Source organism: Martes martes (assembly GCF_963455335.1).
Source record: "Martes martes genome assembly, chromosome: 9".
NCBI lineage: Eukaryota > Metazoa > Chordata > Mammalia > Carnivora > Mustelidae > Martes > Martes martes.
Window position 1 is genome coordinate 134,783,686 of NC_137896.1, and position 17,979 is coordinate 134,801,664.

A 17,979-nucleotide genomic window follows, 5' to 3' on the forward strand; every position below is an offset into this window, starting at 1 on the left:
TGAGACACAAAAAATTTCAGTTGAATTATAGTGACTTAAAATATGAAGTAGAAATATATTTTCTGACCAAAAAAAAAAAACCAAAAACTTAACAAAAACCAAACTTTCAAAACCACCAAGTCTGGAAAGTAATTTAAGTGGGATTCTGTGTGGCTGCTTCATGGACTCAGGCAACATTTACTGCCACCTAGTGACCAATACTGGTATGGCAGCTAGATCAAAACTTTCATGCTTGGGCAAAAATATTTTCCATGATTTTGCTTTTCTGAAACAATGATAGGAAATTGTTGTTTTCCAGGCAATGAGATACTGTCTAAATTACATAAACAAACTGCATTGGTATTTCCACAAGGAGGCGACTTTGTTCCCTGACCCAGTTTAGGTGACATTTCCCAAAGAAGTTGACAAAGGAAGGCACTTCTCCTATTGACTGAAATTATATCCTTATTTCAAGTGATTCAGAGTTAGTTGAGACCTATTATATTGTGCCCTGGCTTCATTTACATAAAATCCAGGTACATTCTAGACGCTTCCATACATGCCTTCCTGCATCCCAGTCCAGTGCTTTTTCCTAACACAACAGGTTGATCTAGTAAGATGTCCGTCTGTCCGTCCACCCTTTCTTTCTTTCTTTCTTTTTCCTTCTTCTTTTTCTTTTTTTTATATATTTTTTTAATTCACTTGAGAGAGAGGGAAAGGAAGAAAGACAGAGAGACAGAGAGAGCACAAGCAGGGGGAGCAGCAGGCAGAGCGGGGAGCAGACTCCCCACTTAGCCAAAAGCTGGATGCAGGGCTCGATCCCAGGACCTGGAGGTCATGATGTGAGCTGAAGGCTTAACCATCTGAGCCATAAGGCGTCATCTCTCAGAGATGTGGGGACAACTGTCTATTCCAATGAACTCATTTGGCAGAACTCACTTGGCCGACTCAGGTGGCGGGAGTAACAGGTTCACAAGGCAACCCAAACACGGACCCTGTGTCAACTTTGTCACGAAGTGCACAGGGTTTGTTGGTTTTGCTGAGACTCTCGGAAAGGAAGGGGAGCGCAGAGATGGCTCACGGTCATGGAAGGGCCAGTGCGGGCCAGGGTGGTGCAGAGCACGGGCAGACCGACCATCTCCTTCGAGGTACTTACTGAAAACTGGTCAGGTGGTCATTGCCTACTCTTTGAAACAGCTGCTGTCCATTTCTAGACCTCTGGGTGAAGAGTCCAAGACCTCAGTGGTAGAAAGGCAGAAAGGAAAGAGCATTGCAACAAGAAGAACAGTTGGGGGAGAGATTTTGTTATTGCTCTAGGTGTGAAAATTGGCATCTCAGTATTTAGCAGAAAAAAAAAAAAACAACAAAAAACAAACAACAACAACCCGGCTCTATGAAATGAAAGGACTGGAAACATAACATCAAAACTGGGGAGCCAGGAGTCCCAGAAAACACTGCTCAAAAACCGAAACCCCAAATAAGCGAATTAACTGAAGTTAATGGTTTGGCTTCATCTGTGGGTTTCGGTGGCCCAAGTGATCTGCGTGTTCAGTTACCACAAATAACTGGGGCGACTGCGCAACAGAAAATCAGATCTGGGGCCCCTGCAAAATGCCGACAGGACGCGCCGCTCCCGGAGGCCACCGCACCTTGAGTCTGAGTGCGAGTCCCCGCGGGCGGGTGGAGGGTGGCTCCGCGTCCGGCCCTACCAGTCCAGCTTCAGGTCCGCCTTGCTCCACACGTATTTCCCTCCTCGCTTCAGAAACATCTTTTCATCAAACCCACTGAATTTGATAGCTTCTTCCACACCAACGTCCAGGATTGACTTGGAAGGGTCCTTCCGTCCATTCCTACAATTTAGGAAGCGCATCTGGAAAATTCGAAGACAGAAAGGAGATATTTTTGTATAATTGATTCCTTGAAACTCAATTCTGGGAATTAATTCAGAATGATTTTTGACAGTGCTGTCATTTCAACAAACATTTATTAAAGGCTGTGGGCCAGATGCCATCCTGAGGATGCTGACCTCCTTGAAGACCCTTTCTCTGCACAAGGAGCTCACTTTAACTAACAAAAACACGTCTGACCAATGAAGTGCATGATCAACCGAATTACACGTGTGCCACAGCTGGTGCATGTGCCTGCATGGGGGAGGGGTGATGTTCAGAAATCATAGTCTGGAGAGAACAGTGTTACAAGAGCACGGATCCATGAAACAGGGTGGTGTCTGCAGGAAATTGCAGGTTGATGATGTTGCTGGAGTGAAAATGGTTTATAAATATATAGGCATGACATGAATAAAAATCTCTTTTGAGAAAAGGAGAAAGGGGGATAAGAAAGTAAGTACAAAGGCAGGTACGAGGCCAAGAAGTGTCATAGACGCCTACTGGAGGGTCGCAGTTTTCATCCTACGTTAAACACCTTACAGGCAAGAATGAGGTCTTCACACGTCTTCTGACCTACCCTGTCACGAAGCATCTTGTAGTAATACCTTGAATGTTCTTAAATTACCAAAAGCAACTTTTGGTTCACTGTTTGTGGCAACTGTGTGGAGAGCCGAGAGTTTGTTGAAGAGCCTTGGTCAAAATCCCCAGCCAGTCATGACACTCCAAAAATAAAAACTGGGGTGCAGTGGTGGCTCAGTCAATGAAGCATCCAACTCCTGATCTCAGTTCGGGTCATGATCTCAGGGTCATGAGATTAAGCTCCACCTTGGGCCCTACACTCAACGTGGAGCCCAAGATTCTCCCTCTCCCCCTTCCTCTGCCCCTTCCCCTCAGTCCCCCTCCTTGCATGTGTGCTCTCTAAAAATAAAATTAAAAAGACAAAAATAAAAATAAATTGTTTGACCTTTCCTCTCTACCTCAAACCCACATGCAGAACATTAGTGTCATCACCTTTCCCCTTATGACCCATAAAGAATGCTCATATTGAGAAACAGCGAAAGGGTTATGAAGCAACATTGATTAATTTGAAAACACTAAAATACCAAAAGTCAAAACAAGTATTTCTCAAAACACCGAATTCCATGTATACACTGAATCACTGTTCTTGTTAGAGCTTGTTTCTGTCTTTCTTTTGTAAAAAAATAAATAAATAAAAATAAAATAAAATTTATTTTTATTATTTTTAAAAATTCATTTATTTATTTGAGAGAGATAGAGAGACTTTGGGCAGGAACAGGGGGGTAGGCTGGAGGGCAGGGTGAGGGAGAAGCAGGCTCCCCGCTGAGCAAGGAGCCCGACGTGGGGTCTGATCTTAGGACCCCCAGATCATGACCTAAGCCGAAGGTAGGCCCTTAACCACTCAGTCACCCAGGTGCCCTGAGCTCATTTCTTAGAAACATCTTTGAATGGACTTGTTCGTCCTGTACTAGAACAACTGGCAATAGTTTATGAATCTGGCCCTTCCCTCAAAAAAGACAAAGGAAAGAAAAAAGAGACTTGTCTTTCAAATTTGAGAAGGGATGGATTTTCTTTTTTCTTTCTGAGACAGAGGGTAGCAATACAACCGGGGGCTTTGGGACAGGAGCTGTCATGGATCCTCACCTGGGCTAAGGCTTATCCATCAGGGACAAGCAGCATCAGAGGTGTTAAAGGTAATGGGAAGTGTGATAAGACCTGCCTCCAAAGTTCCCTGGGTTCCCACTGCCAGGAAACTCCCAGCCCAAGCCAGTGCGACACAGGACTCTGCTTTCACAGTGTCAGATCCAAGGTGACATCCACGGACCCATCGCCTAGGGTCGGTGCAAACACGGGGCCCGGATTCAAGCAAAGTCCTGCCCACGTGCTTAGCTCGGAGCCCACCCAGTGCAGGAAGGGCTCTGTAACGTGAACGCCGATCAGTGACCACAAAAACAGGAAATGCTGGCTCAGAAGGAGAACCGGGACCGGTCAGGCTCATGATAGCGCAACACTGACACGGCGGCTTAATTAGTTTTTCCTTTTAAAAATTATTGTTATTTAAAAGTTTTCCAATTTTATAATCCCTTACGAATACTTACATACTCATCCAGAATAAGGTAGGAATCTTTCATCTGTGAAAGAGAAATGGAATACAAATTTAGTTTCAACTGCATTTTTCAGTGCGCCCTCCACGGTCGGTCCCACAGTGTCTGCATGTTTGTGCTTTACTACTTCAGTGGCTTTGGGTGTGTCCCTTCCAAGGCGATCCGTCGGCCGGCGCCCCCAGTCCCCCCAACACGCACCGCAAGGGACATCCGTCTGTGTCTGTTCAGATTCTAGCAGATGCCAGGCTTCTCTGGATTCTCCACCCCAAGCTGGAAGCATCAAACGGCCTCCATCGACAGCTTCTCTGACAATCAGATCCCCGGGAGAATTTCCCCATTTCCTCAAGCCGCGGGAGAGCCCTGTTCTTTACTCAGTATTCCCAATGGCTGTTCCGACCCTACACCGAATGTCCCCCTTTATTCAATCTGTAAAGCTTTAACGCCATTCCCTGGGAGCCTGCCTGAAGGTTCTACTGCGACTTCATTACCTGTAACTAGTTATACCTTCTCTAGGTATGTGGAAGGTGTACCTACCCTCCTATGGGAAGCCACCCCTGCTCAAGGCCGTGTCCTTGGAACAGCTCCCATTGTGGGAGTATTGGGGGATGCGTGGTCCAAGGACGGGGGTGGGGGAGGAAGGGCCACCGAAGGTCCTCCAGAGGTCCCACAGCGGGAAGGGGACAGCATCCCTCCCAGCCTGCTCTAGAACCCTCCACGGGAACAGCGTGTGAATCCCTCCGGGCTAGAGCTCCCTGTTCAGAATCAGTCTCAAGTTGTGGTGATGAACCAAGCCATGTTTGTGTCATACAACCTTCTGGTTGGACTCGGGCACCAAACAGGACACCTCTTTGTGGCGGTCTAAGAATCCTTCAAATTCTTCGTCGCTGATAACAAATTGTTGCGCTTCCCTCAGAGCTTCCTCTCCGGAATTCTCGCCCTCAATCAGGAGGCACTGGAACACCTGCAAGACAAGGATGGCGTCTGCTTTGCCAACAGGCTCCCGCCGTTTGTACCCCAAACCCCATTCCCCCGACCCAGCAGCATCATCTCTTCCGAGCAAAGAAGACTCCGCTGACTCAGGAACGGTCTAGAAAGACACTGCTCTGGGGCCTTCAAAGTCAGGAAGTACCAACTGTCTGCAAATATAAGACCTGACTAGTGCATGTTTGATCGAGTCTGATAATCTGACTTTTCAGACCACCAGACAACAGGTAGGTGTTCATTGCCGGGAATATGGACTGTGCAAAAGCATCAAGAAAATAAACAAATCATTCGTGATCCCCAAACCAAGGAATGATATTTCCAAAACGTTGTTTCTGCTGACTTCATTATATCCTTATTAAGGCCTCTCGACTATGGGGTTTATTTTTTCAGTTAATATACAAGGACAGTTTCCAAAGGCAGTGATAGTCGTCCAACATTCTTGTAAGTAAATAATTGTGTGTGTATGTGAATGTATTATTCCCTCGTATGGACGACCATCACCTGAGAAGGAAAAACTCTTCCCCAGGGACCTGCTCAAGACGAAACGAGATGGTTGCTGATGAAACACACGGGCCCTCCCAGAGCCCGGGTCTGTGGCGTTTTCATGGAAGGGGGGATTATACACAGTGTTTAGTTAACATTTTAGTCAGCTTAGATTTAACTGTAAAGCTCCCTAACATTGCCTTCTTTGCTCACTCTATTTCCACCCCCTTCCTCTGTGCTCCCCGGTCCTCACAGACCCTCGTCCCACAGTAGTTTTACTCTCTGCTTTCATGACCGTCTTGCTCAGTAGGCTGGCTGCTAGGGAGGGGACACCCCTCCTTGTTGTCCCTACGGCACCCGAGCCCAGTCCAGGCAACGGGGTGAGGAGAGCGGCCTGGCAGAGAGGTCAGAGGAGGTGTCGCCACGGGTTGGAAGCCCACGCTGGTGTGGACATCAGGCAGGGAAAGACACACGTGGGCTTCTTCCCTCGTGACTTTGGTTCTAGAACCCACAGCTCGAATGGAGCTTGAGAAGCAGAATGGGGGGAGGAGGGTGAGATCGGCGGAGCCAGGTTAGGAGGGGCCGCTCTCTTGTCACTACGGCAAGCCTCCAGGTGACCCCAGAGCCCTCCGCTGAGGAATACCAGGAGGTCTCCTCCGGCCCATGCATGGCCGGGGCTGGTGTACTGCTGACGGGGCTGCGAGCCCAGGCCCTCGCATGGAGGAGGCAGCCTGGGGGGCCACACACCTGACCCAAGAACATCGATTTTCATCCGTTTGCGGCCTGTAGACACCCGTGATCTGAGCCGAAACCTGCTCTCCAAACAGGCAGCCGCTAATCTGCTCCCTCCAGAAACCTCAGGGTTTTGAACAGGCAGTTCTGGAGTGGATCAGCGAGTGGGAGCCACAGGAGGAGTTATAAGATCGGAGAAGAGAGCGCTGAGATAAAGAGGCCACGAGGAGGTCCTGGCAAACCAAAGTCAGGAGGAAAAATGTTTCAACCCATACAGAGAAGCTGAAAAGAGAAGAATGAGGAAGAGAGCAAGGGGGTTGTCAGGGAAAAGGAGATGGGAAGATGGTTCTAGAAGGAGGATCTAAGAACCGAGCCTGCCTCTGGCCCTCGCCCCTCCCCCTTCTGGGACCACAGCGTCTGTTCCTCCCACCGTCCCACCGTCCCACCTCCAGTTCCTTCTGGGCAGGGGGTGCGGGTCCAGGAAGTTGCTTTTTAAACAGCTCCCCGGGTTGATTCCGAAGGACGGCCAGGGGCAAGAATGACTGTTATTTCCGAATCCTGCACATCGTGGACTAAACACGCCCCGAGTTTGAACTTTAGACTTTGTCGTAGCTGACAGAGGGTCAGTCCTAAAGCACAGATCTTGGCAAAAAAACTTTGCCACAACCGGGGAATAGTGTTGCCCCAGTATCTTCAAATAATTCAAAGAAAAATGTATGAACAGATTTATCCATTATGACTAAGCCAAGAGTTTTAAAAGAAATCCTTAATATATTTAATAAATACATACAGGTTAGGTTTTCTATGGGCATATTCTTCAGAACCCGTCCAAGCACTGACTGTATCTTTTCTTCTTTTTTTTAAGATTTTAATTTTGAGTCATCTCCACACCCAACGTGGGACTTGAACTCACAACCCCAAGGTCAACAATCTCATGCTCTACTGACTGAGCCAGCCAGGTGCCCCCGACTATATCTTTTGACCTTTATCCTCCCAATATTGCAGAAGGGAATCGGGCCCAGTTTTCAGAGGGGAGATCGGGACAGCGGGAGTGGAGGCAGTGTAAAGTTGAAAGGAGCTGGAGGAAGGACCAAAGACCCAGTTTCCCGGCTGGCTCGGTCCGAGCAGAGTCCTCCCTCACCTAGACATTTTGGGTTTCAGTGTCAAAGTCTCTCTGGAACATTTTCTGAACGACCCTCAGCAAAAGGGACACGGTACTTACTTTCCAGCGGACAGGGTTCAAGGCTTTAATCGGTTCCCTCATATCCTCGTCCACGTTGAATCGATTAATGACAGAATTTATCTTGAAGGCCACTCTGTAATCTCGACACCATGCCCTCAGCCTCTGAAGATTTTCCACGTGGTTCTTCTTTCCTTGACCGCGGCCGATGAGGACATTGACCTGCTCATCGAAGCTGTCACAGGAGATGGCGAGGATGTCCAGATACTCACCTGAGGGAAAGTGAGCACCTTTAAGCTTTTCTGTTCAAGGACAAACACTTCTAGGCCATTTATCTCTCTTTATGATAAAACACATCTTGCTTGTATCTAGGTTCTAATGCTTAAAAAGACTTTTCTTCATACCTACAACACTCACGGAAATGTCAACTATACTTGGTATTTGTTTAAATAATCTTGGGAAAAATATACATATCATGACGTGATGGAGAGGATCTGGAGGAGACGGCCCTTTGACCATCCTAAAGCCACACTTGCATGTGTGCAAGTGTTTATTGGTATATTTAAATGAAGTCCTTCATTAATTGCTACATCTGGATTATCTCCCCTCCTCCTGCTCTCAGACTGTCTTGTAGGAGCCCTTTTGAAGAGAGAGTTAGCGCAGCAGATCTGTTTGCTGACTCCTTGTCTCTGGAGGGCATGGGGTCTCTGGACCCTGGAGGTTCTCTGGAAGGGCATGGAACGATGATGGAGTTTTGGCCAGTCCCTGCATGTATGACCCCCAGAATGTTCTCTGTGTCTCCGGCTGATGATGTGTCTATGTCTGAGCAATGGGGCATGTTAAGTCAGCTTGTCAAGAGTTGCTGGGATTGTTGTGCAAGATTCGTGATGTAGCTGGTTTTGTTGTGGGGAGTCCTGCGTTTCAGCTGCCACGGATGATGTCCAGCAGTACGTGTCTGAGAGACCAGCCCTACATAAAAGCCCCAGACCCTAAGGCTCACGTGAACATTCCTCGGCAACAACATTCCAGACATGTCCCTAAGGTTCACCGCGCGAGAGAAAGCACATCTTCTACATCCTAGAAGGGAAGGACTCAGAGGCCCGCGTCTTTGGGCCCCCCGTGATGTCTACCCCTGCTGTTTCTGCACCGCAGTTTCTGCCCTGACGAGCCTCAGCCAGGAGTCTACTGGCTACTGAGTCTTGCGAGCGCTCCCAGAAAACTGCCAAACTTAGAGACGTGGCGGTTTCTCCAAAACGGCTCTCTTGGTCCACTCGAGCACACAAACTGGCCCCTGGTCCTTTACGCTGGAGGCGGAAGATCGGCTTGCGGGCCACACGGTTATACATAAACCCTGCTGCCGTCTTCCCTCGTGACATCCGACAATATTCCAAATTATTTGCAAATATTTCATTGGGAGATTTAACATGGAATGTAGATTCCTGAATTTGGCAGCACCAACCCTGCGTTCCCACAGAGGACAGACGTCCGTGAGCACGGCGCTTCCCATGCTCCATGGCCTCCCCCTTGCTTATGGTCTCCCTACGACTGAAGCGGGTTTTTCTTCTGCACCTCCACATTCGCTCCCTCACGAGGAGTCTCCCACGCCAGCATCTGAGCTCCTGACCCTGGACGCTGTGATCCTGCGTCCCACACGGGGCATGGGGAGCCAGTTCTGGAGGGAGAGCGTGGCCCGGGGACAGCGCCAGCAAGCCCGACCCATTCTCCCTGCCCATACCGTTCCCTGAACCCTCCTTCCCGCTCTGAATCCGGCGCCCAGAGTTTATTTGGAAACTTCTGACCCCGTTTCACTAAGTGACCCCTTCACAGTCATTTTGGTTCTCAGGTCATCTGGTCTTCCCTGATCTACTTGTCCCAGAGACTTTGGCATTTGTCTTCCTGCTTCCCCTTCATGAGACCGGCCGCCCCGCCCTCACCCACACTCTTCCCTCCCCACGCGCATCTCTCCACCATCTCGGCGGGGGGATGTGGTCAGAGACTTCCCGTGAGCGGCCTCAGCAGAGGGTAAAGGCACCCCCTCTTGCAGTGATGTCCAGGCTCCAAGAGCTCATACAAAGTGAGAACAGAAAACTGTGTTCTGAGCGGTTATGACTGTCGACGAAAATGACAGTAGAAATAACAGCTAATACCCTCCACCGCTCCCTCCTCGTTCCGGGAACCGCTCTAGGGATATCACACCCATGGAAACTCAGCCGTAAGGGAAGGCCACGGTCCTAGGATCTGTGGTTCGCCATCCAGGCCGCGGAGTAGAATCCCCGGGAGCCCCCCAGGTTGGTCTGTGGCGCGGCACGAGGTTCTGATATAATCAGTCCGGGCTTCAGTCCCCACGCAGATATTGTATTTCACTTTCTTCAGCGGCCAAATACGGAGCCAAAGATAGGAAATACGGTTTTGGTCCAATTGCTTCATTCATGAGACTAATGAAGTGATGGTTCCGTTAATATTTAAAACTAAAATATCAGTGGCAAGCAATAAGGTAGGGGTTGCGGAACTGTGTCGGTGTTTCCCGCCAGGGGCTAAGCTAGAGCCATTGGCCTCAGCACCTGCTGAACTGGGATGCGTAACGCAGCTGCGCTTACTAACATTTTGTTACCTGTCCTGCCACGTGGGTTAGTCAATGAGTACAGGGCTCTAAGCATAGAGTCCCGCAGAAGCTTGCTGGGCTTGCAAAGGGATTGAGTTTGGTGTCTCCTCCCCCAGCGAGCCTGGCCTAACGCCCAGGGTGTCCGGAACCACCGGTCATTGCAGTGGCGACCACAGCGCGGCGGAGGGAAGCTCACCGTAGTTCTGGAACCAGTGCTCCCGGATCAGGCTTCCGTTGCTCACGATGCTCACACTGGGCAGCCGCAGCTCCTCTTTACAGAACCTCACCAGCTTGCCCAGGTACTCGCCGCGCTCGTGAATAAACGGCTCTCCGCCCGAGAAGTTTATCTTCTCCATCCCTGTGAGAGGCAGAACGTGAATCCTTCCGTTTTGCACCGCGCATTGCACAAACACCCCTTGTCATTATTTTAATGACAGAAGGAATGTTTTTTCAAAGTAATGAAAAATGAAATGAAAGCTACCCATTATCCCCAACCCCCACCCCCAACCTTGGCTCACCATGCTCCCTGCAGGGCTTGGCAGGGGGAACTAACCATATACATGACCCGGGGCCTATCCTTCCCCCCTGCTTTAAAATAGATACACTTTAGGGCACCTGGGTGGCTCAGTCAGTAAAGCATCTGCCTTTGGCTCAGGTCATGATCTCAGGGTCTTGGGATCGAGCATCAGGCTCTCTGCTTCTCTCTCTACCCCTCCCCTCTGCCCATGCTCACTCTCTCTCAAATAATTAAGTAAATAAAGTCTTCAAAAAAATAAAAAAATAAATAAAAAAGACGTGCTTTAAAGTAGGGAATCAGTTACAGGGATGGAGAAGACAGCACAGGGATGTGCAGAAAACCCCTTCTGTCCCATCCAGAATGGTCTTGCTTGGGGACTCTAGCCTGAGACAGCTCGACGCACCCTGCCCTGGTGGTGGCCCCCTCCCTCTCCCACATGCTGGACGCCTCTTGGCCTGGAATTCCTGCCCTTTCCTCTCTTGATGCACTCCCTTGTTTTGGAAAAGCCCTTAGCAGTTTCCTGAAAAAAATGCACAATATGAATCAAGGTGAGATCTTACTTATATGTTTCAAAATTCATCTGTGATCATTGGTTTGGACAGGTCTAGTATGCCAGGCGAAGTCACTTTGAGCTTGGAATGTTAAGGGCATGCTTTGCTGTCTTCTAGGTTTTAATATTACTATTCAGAAGCCTGATAACACTTTGATTTATAACCCTTTAAAGTGCATAACTTTTTCCCATCCAGAAGTTTTCTTTCCAGTGTCCCCAAATTTCAAGGTGAGGTGCCTTAGCCAAATCTGTCTCTATTCATTGTTCTGGCCACTTGGCAGGTCCCCGGTAGAAAAAGACCGCTTCTTCTGGTATGGCAAGTTTCTCACACCGTGGGTTTGAGAGCTCCTACCTCTTCTCCGTTGTGTAGATCTCTCTGGAGGTCCTATCCAGGGTTTGCTGGCGCTCTGGCTGGTAACCATCAGCCCTTCCTGCTGTGTCTCCTGCGTCCCATTTTCCCAAGACCTTATCTTTTAGTCTTTCTATTAAAATTCTAATTTTAGAAATCCCAGTTTCCGTTCCCCAGACTTTCCCACATCTTATTTTCTTAGCACCGCATCGCTATTTCTTACATGTAAATTTTCTCTTATCTCTCTGGGATTATCGGTTACAGATGTTTTGAAGTTTTCCTATATTCTCTTTGCTTATTTTGGTGTCTGCCTTTTAGTTCAGTGTTTCTATTAGTCCTTTCTTATTTGAGTGATGCATCAAAGAGTGGAAGGAGAATTTCTGTGATTGAGGAAGAAACCCCTCATTTGGGGGGTTCTCCTGCAGAGTGACAGAGAGAGAAACTGACTCAGTCCCTGGATTACGCCCCACATGCTGGGAGCCTTGGTCATGTCTCTGGGCCATTCTGTTCTGCACCTGCTATGCCACACCCCCTGGGTGTCTGCACCCCAGAACGTGGGCTCTCACACCCAGCAGGTAGACTCTCACTCCCCCGTCTTCACTATGGTGCTTTTCTTCTCCCTGCTTCTCCTGGGGTGGTTGAGCCCAGCCTCGGTGTCCAGATCCTTCTGAAAATATGCCTTCGGTCATGGGCAGGAGGAGGGGCTCTCCTCGTGGTGGGGGCAGCAGGGGATCTGCCTTGGACCTGCTGTCTCGCTCCTGCCTCACCTCCTCCTCGACCAGTGCTGTACTTCTGTGTGATCAGATGGCTCTTGTGTCTGAAATGTGCTGCATTCCACGGGGCAGGCTGGAGAACTCGAGCAGCCACCGCCCTGTGCACACAGGCAGAAGATGTCCAAGTGCCATCCACCAGTTCCAACAACTGTGTTGATTTCTTTGTGGGTTTGTTCCCCTGCTTTCAGTGGTGCTTCTGGAATCTTAGTGGAGCGAAGGAAAGATTGGAGGGAACGTGGACATGAACTAGAAGGTCCAGAAGTTCGTGACATACAGACTTTATACAGGGATATTATCCTAGTGGAGTTCACTTTGAATTCGGTTCAGTTCAACTCGGTTGGCTGAGTGAGTCCTAGATGCCCGGTGCTAGTGGCCACATCAGAGTGGGCCATTTCCAGAATGAACTCGTAATCAGGAAGCAACCGCCTCCGCTACGAGAAGTATGAGATGCTCACTCCGGTGGACGTTGAGGGTGCCGAAGGCACGGGCACTGGACAGCATGCTCAGATTAGAGACAGACGCCACGGTGCCTCAGAGCATGGCAAGGAAGGACCCAGGCTGACGAGCCACAGAAACAGAAGCACACATGAGGTCAAAGGGGGAAGCATGAGACTGGTAAGAACTGCAAACAGATCAGGTCATAGGAACGAAATAATTAGAGACACCAGCCAGACTGGCAGAGAGGGCTGGGGAACTTATTAAGGGGCAAACAGCACATTATCCCGTAAAATTCCCTGAGAATGTTATTTGTTAAGATTCGTTCAATAAACTTTGTACCAGCTAAGTAACGAACGCTGTGCGTGGAAATGTAATCTGTGCAAATTCCCTGTAGCACAGCCTTTGGAATGCTGCCCCGACTCAGTCTCCAGGTCCTGGCTGAAGGATGGTCAGGTCCTCTTCTTGAGCAACACCCCAAGCCCCTGACCTACAAGGGCCTCTCTTGGGGCCATGGTCCTCTGCCCTCTGGGTCCCAGGGCCAGGTCTCGGACGACCGGGACAGCCCCGGCACCCGGGGCTCACTGATTGTTCAGACTAGCCCATGCTACGCTGGCTTGGCCTCCCTATCAGTTCCTTCCTGTGAAAACCACACTGATGGGGTCACATTTACAGTCCCCTCCTGCCCCGGCCCGGGACTTCCTGTGAGGCGAGAGGTGTCCTGCCCCAGGAACGGTGAATAGCAAATTACACAACTCTTTCCAGTTTTTCTCTCTTGATCTGCATCTGGCTTCCCCAAAGCTCACCCAGGGCAACATGGTTCAGGCAAGCATTGACTCCTGAAACCCACTCAGCAAGGATGGGATTATTATCCTGGTTTTTAGTTGCTGGCATCAAAACTCAGGAAGGTTCAAAGGTTTATTCAAGATCATAAGACCAGGGGGAAAATGGGAGCGAGGATGGGTGTGCAGGCTCCACGGCCTTCCGTCTCTATCAGGGGCACTGCCCTTCGTCCCAGCTCTCCCAGCACAGCCCCGCTTATGGCAGACCAAATGCCATCTGCTATTCTTTTCAACGCCGTCTCTCTCTCTCAGATGAGTCTATGACTGGACAGTGGTCCACTCCATCATCTCACTATTGGAATCCAACACGCTGGGAGCCCGCCTGTGTGACAGTGACCATCGTTCAGTAGAAACATCATTATTCCCAACAGTGTGGTGAAGTAGGGTCAGATTAACTGGAGAAGGTGAGACGGTGTATTGGCCAGCGGCCCTCAAGGAGTTTGAGGGGAAGATGTAGACGGGATGAAAGGAACGGAGAGTTGAAGGAACAGGATGCAGGTATGTAGTTCAGATCATAGACAAGCAACGATTACTTCACAATGAAGTCGACCTACAAGGAGCGATCGTACCATAGCACGGATCGATTACGGATGCTCACAGGGGCCAAATTCTGCTCCATTTTCTCCGTGTGTAAGTGAGAAAAGTAAAAAAATATGTTGTAAAAGCACCTTCCACCCGAGTGATACATTTTAAATATAATTTACATTTAGCTTACATTTTTAATCATCACCAAAATAGATTTTCCTCTATTAACCAGAAATCTCACTTAGAGGGCATATAACCTATGTTATGCCTTGATCATTTTAATTGACTTTGACTTTATTTACTTAAAACTGAGAAATCATTATATAAAAATATTAATCATAACCATAATGGTTTATACTCACTTTAAAAGCCCCTGAACATTCACTTATTTGTGCCATGTGGCAACTTTTTGAGGTTGGTATGGGCATTATCCTTTTTTTTTTTTTTTAAAGATTTTATTTACTTGAGATTGAAAGTTTGAGAGAGAGAGAGATTGAGAGCACAAGCATGGGGGGCAGCAGGCAGAAGGAGAAGAAGAAGCAGGCTCCCCACGGAGTAGGGAGCCCGACATCCAGCTTGATCCCAGGACTCTGGAATCATGACCTGAGCTGAAGGCAGACACTTAACAAACTGAGCCACCCAGGTGCCTGGTATAGGCGTTATCTTGATTATCTACATTTTAAAGATTGTTAAACTGCTATTCAGAAAATTTAAATGTCTTCACAAGTCTTTTAAGTGTTAGGGCAAGAGCTCAAACCCTGGCCTTGTAAGTCAAGAGTCTAGGTTCTTCCCATGACACTAGTCCTCCCTTTGTTCATTCATTCATCTATTAATCCATCTCTCCAAAAACATTCATCAACCCCCTTTTACATTCTAGATATCCTGGTAGCCACAAAGATGCATAGAATGCATAATACACAGAATACATAAATTCTACCTTGGAAGTCAAACTCTTTGGGGGATTCAAATATTAAAAACAAAACAACAAAACAAAGCATAATAGTATAACTTAAAAAAAAAACTATAATAGGGGTGCCTGGGTGGCTTAGTTGGTTGAGTGTCTGCCTTCGGCTCAGGTCATGAACGCAGGGTCTGGGATCGAGCTCCATGTTGGGCTCCCTGCTCTGTGGGAACCTGCTTCTTCCTCTGCCCCTCCCCCTGCTCATGCCTTCTCTCTCTCAAATAAATAAATAAAATCTTTTAAAAAAATGTTATAATACGTATTTGTAATAGGCACCAAGGGATCACAAATGAAGGAGAGAGGGCATTCCAGAAAGCGAGGACAGCATGATCACAGGCTTGATTTATGCAGGTGTTGGGGGAGGATGGGTGTAATACAATGTGCCTAGGAGACCGTGAGCCAAAACCCACTGGGACCAGTGAGGCCGGTCTGTACTTGGATGAACAGCTGTGGATGGTTGTGCAAAAAACCAAATAAGTCAGATCCAAGGCAGTGCACATGGTAGAATTTCATTACATAAAAAAAAAGGAAAAATCAGGCAAAAACTACTGTCTGTTAGAAGACAAACTCATGGTTACCTGGGCAGGGCAGTGGCTGGAAGGGAGATGCTTCTGGATGCTGTGATGTTCTCTCTCAAGATCTCGGGCTGTTTACGTGGGTGTGGTCACCTTGTGAAACTCGTCCAGCTAAACCCTCAGGATGTGTGCAATTTTGTGCATGCATGGTATACTTCCTTAAAAAAAGCTAAGCAAATTGAGAAAAAGTTGGCAAGGCTGCTAAGTTACTAGCTTGGCTGGAGCTCGAGGAAAGACAGGAAGAGAAGGTGAGAAGGAACAGGTCTAGTGTGGAAGACATTGCCAGGCTGAGCTCTCCCCGAGATGCCTTCACTGTACTGGTGCGGGGAAATTCAGCAAAGGAGCCTAGAGTAAAGTCATTGCCGTATTTGTATTGCAAAATAGCTTCTTTAAAGTTTCATGTTAGGAGCACTTACAAGATTCAAAGTAGAGACTCAAACATTGTAATTCTTTTATTTTTCTTAAGATTTATGTGTTTTAGACAGAGAGAGGGTGGAAAGAGGGGAGGGACAGAGCGAGTGAGAGAATCTCAAGCAGACCCCTCCTGAGCGTGGAGCATGACACGTGGCTCGATCTCACAACCCCGAGATCATGACCTGAGCCAAGAGTCAGGCGCTTAACGGACTGAGCCACCCAGGTGCCCTTCAAACGTTACAGTTCTTAAGTCAAAGTTTTTGTCTTTGTTTTCAACTTCCCTCTTTAACTATTTCTGGAAATCTCCACTCTATCAGCGCTTTGGACCAACTCAGAAAGTGGCACGACTTCCCATCCTGTCTCTTGGCCCACGCTGGGTGCCCTGGGAGCCTGGCAGGTGCACAGACTTCTGCTTACTTGGTGGCTCCAGGAGGGACGGGTTTGCATCCCTTACCGTCTGTGCCAGCCAACTCTGGTTCCGAAGGCCTAAGCACCCACCCCAATTCACCCTAATACTCCCTCGTAAGATGGGCCGGGAAGCATCTCAAATTCTGTGCGAGCTCTCGCACCTGTGCCTGCCCCCAGCCAGTGGCTGTGCCCTGATTCCCTTCCAGGACTGGGGACTCACCAGCTTCCTGCAGCATCCTTAGCCCTCGCTTGGCCTCAGCCAGGGGCAGCACGAAGGACGTCTTGGCCGTGTGAAAGCAGAAGCCGCACTTATAGTTGCACTGGCGGGTGAAGTGGTAGTTGACGCTGGTGGGGGTGGTGGGCTGGTCTGGGCCCTCCTCCTCCTCCCCTCTGATCTCCTGCCGTTTTCCCTGGCCCCACGGAGGTGGCGCCCGGGTGTTCTTGCCCCCTGCCAGCCAGAGTGCTGACCTGAGCCAGAAGAACCAGGGGGCCACGCTGCCCCACAGAGAGCTCAGGGGCTTCCGGAGGGCACTCAGCAGCTTTCCAGCAAAAGCGAAGGGCACGAGCATCCACATGGTGTCCAGGCGCCCTGGGGCTGCACGGAACCTGGGGATTCTGTTTATATGTGCTGGGCCAGCCTATCACACCGACGGGATGGACACACCTCTGACTGAGTCTCAGCTGAGCTCAAGTTTCGATTTTCCTGTTCATGAAATTGAAAGCTGGAACAGCGCCAAGACCCGAGGCTCAGGATCAGGGCCGGCAGCTGCCTCGGTCTGCCTCACCTTTCACCTATCTTCTGGGTCACCCGTGACTTCCAACTGGAAACAGATCAAGACCTTCTCTCCATCTGTATCTCCGTCCCGCAGAGAGCGGCAGCCTGGAGAGATACAGTCCCCACTTCAGATGCATTGCTCATGCATGATACCACACGTGGGGGCTCCGCCCGGGCATCCTGCCCCAGCACCACCACCCCCCCACCCCGCCCCGCACGGACCGTTTGTTTTGAAAGTCAAAGAATGCAAAGTATGACTGACCTGTGCAGGCTGAGGACAGACCCCACGTGCCTCGGGGCCCCTTTTGGATCACAGTCAGAAAAAGCACAGGTACATAATATGTATCTTTCATCTGCCTTGAGTTATTCATCGTCTGTATTTTCATAATGCCAAAACGTGGACATTTATGTTTTCCTGCATATTTATTTGTTTTTTTTTTTTATTTTCTTTAAAAGATTTTATTTATTTATTTATTTGACAGACGGAGATCAGAAGTAGTCAGAGAAGCAGGCAGAGAGAGAAGGAAGCAGGCTCCCTGAGAGCCTGATGTGGGGCTCGATCCCAGGACCCTGAGATCATGACCTCTGCTGAAGGCAGAGGCTTTAACCCACTGAGCCACCCAGGCACCCCTATTTATGGTTTATTTTTAAATAATGTCATACCCAGCGTAAGGCTCAAACTCATGAACGCAAAATTAAGAGTCACTCCCTCCTCCGACTGAGTCAGCCAGGTTCCTTACTTCTATTTTATTTTTAAAAGATGATAGGAAGGGACGCCTGGGAGGGCTAAGTCAGTTAAGCGTCTGCTTTTGGCTCAGGTCATGATCCCAGGGTCCTGGGTCCGAGACCTGCATTGTGCTCCCTGCTCGGCGGGGAGTCTGCCTCT

General features: G+C 49.0%; 1 protein-coding gene across 1 annotated transcript; it reads right to left on the reverse strand.

Annotated features, from left to right (window-relative positions):
• Positions 1–674: 674 nt before the first annotated feature.
• On the reverse strand, positions 675–17,198 carry RSAD2 (radical S-adenosyl methionine domain containing 2). Its single transcript, XM_080813152.1, has 6 exons — positions 16,539–17,198; positions 10,166–10,327; positions 7,410–7,639; positions 4,800–4,949; positions 3,983–4,015; positions 675–1,849 (listed from the first exon to the last, which is right to left on the reverse strand). The coding sequence occupies exons 1-6, from the start codon at positions 16,891–16,893 to the stop codon at positions 1,685–1,687; spliced, it is 1,095 nt and encodes a 364-aa protein (XP_080669278.1). The 5' UTR covers positions 16,894–17,198; the 3' UTR covers positions 675–1,684.
• Between the last annotated feature and the right edge of the window lie 781 nt (positions 17,199–17,979).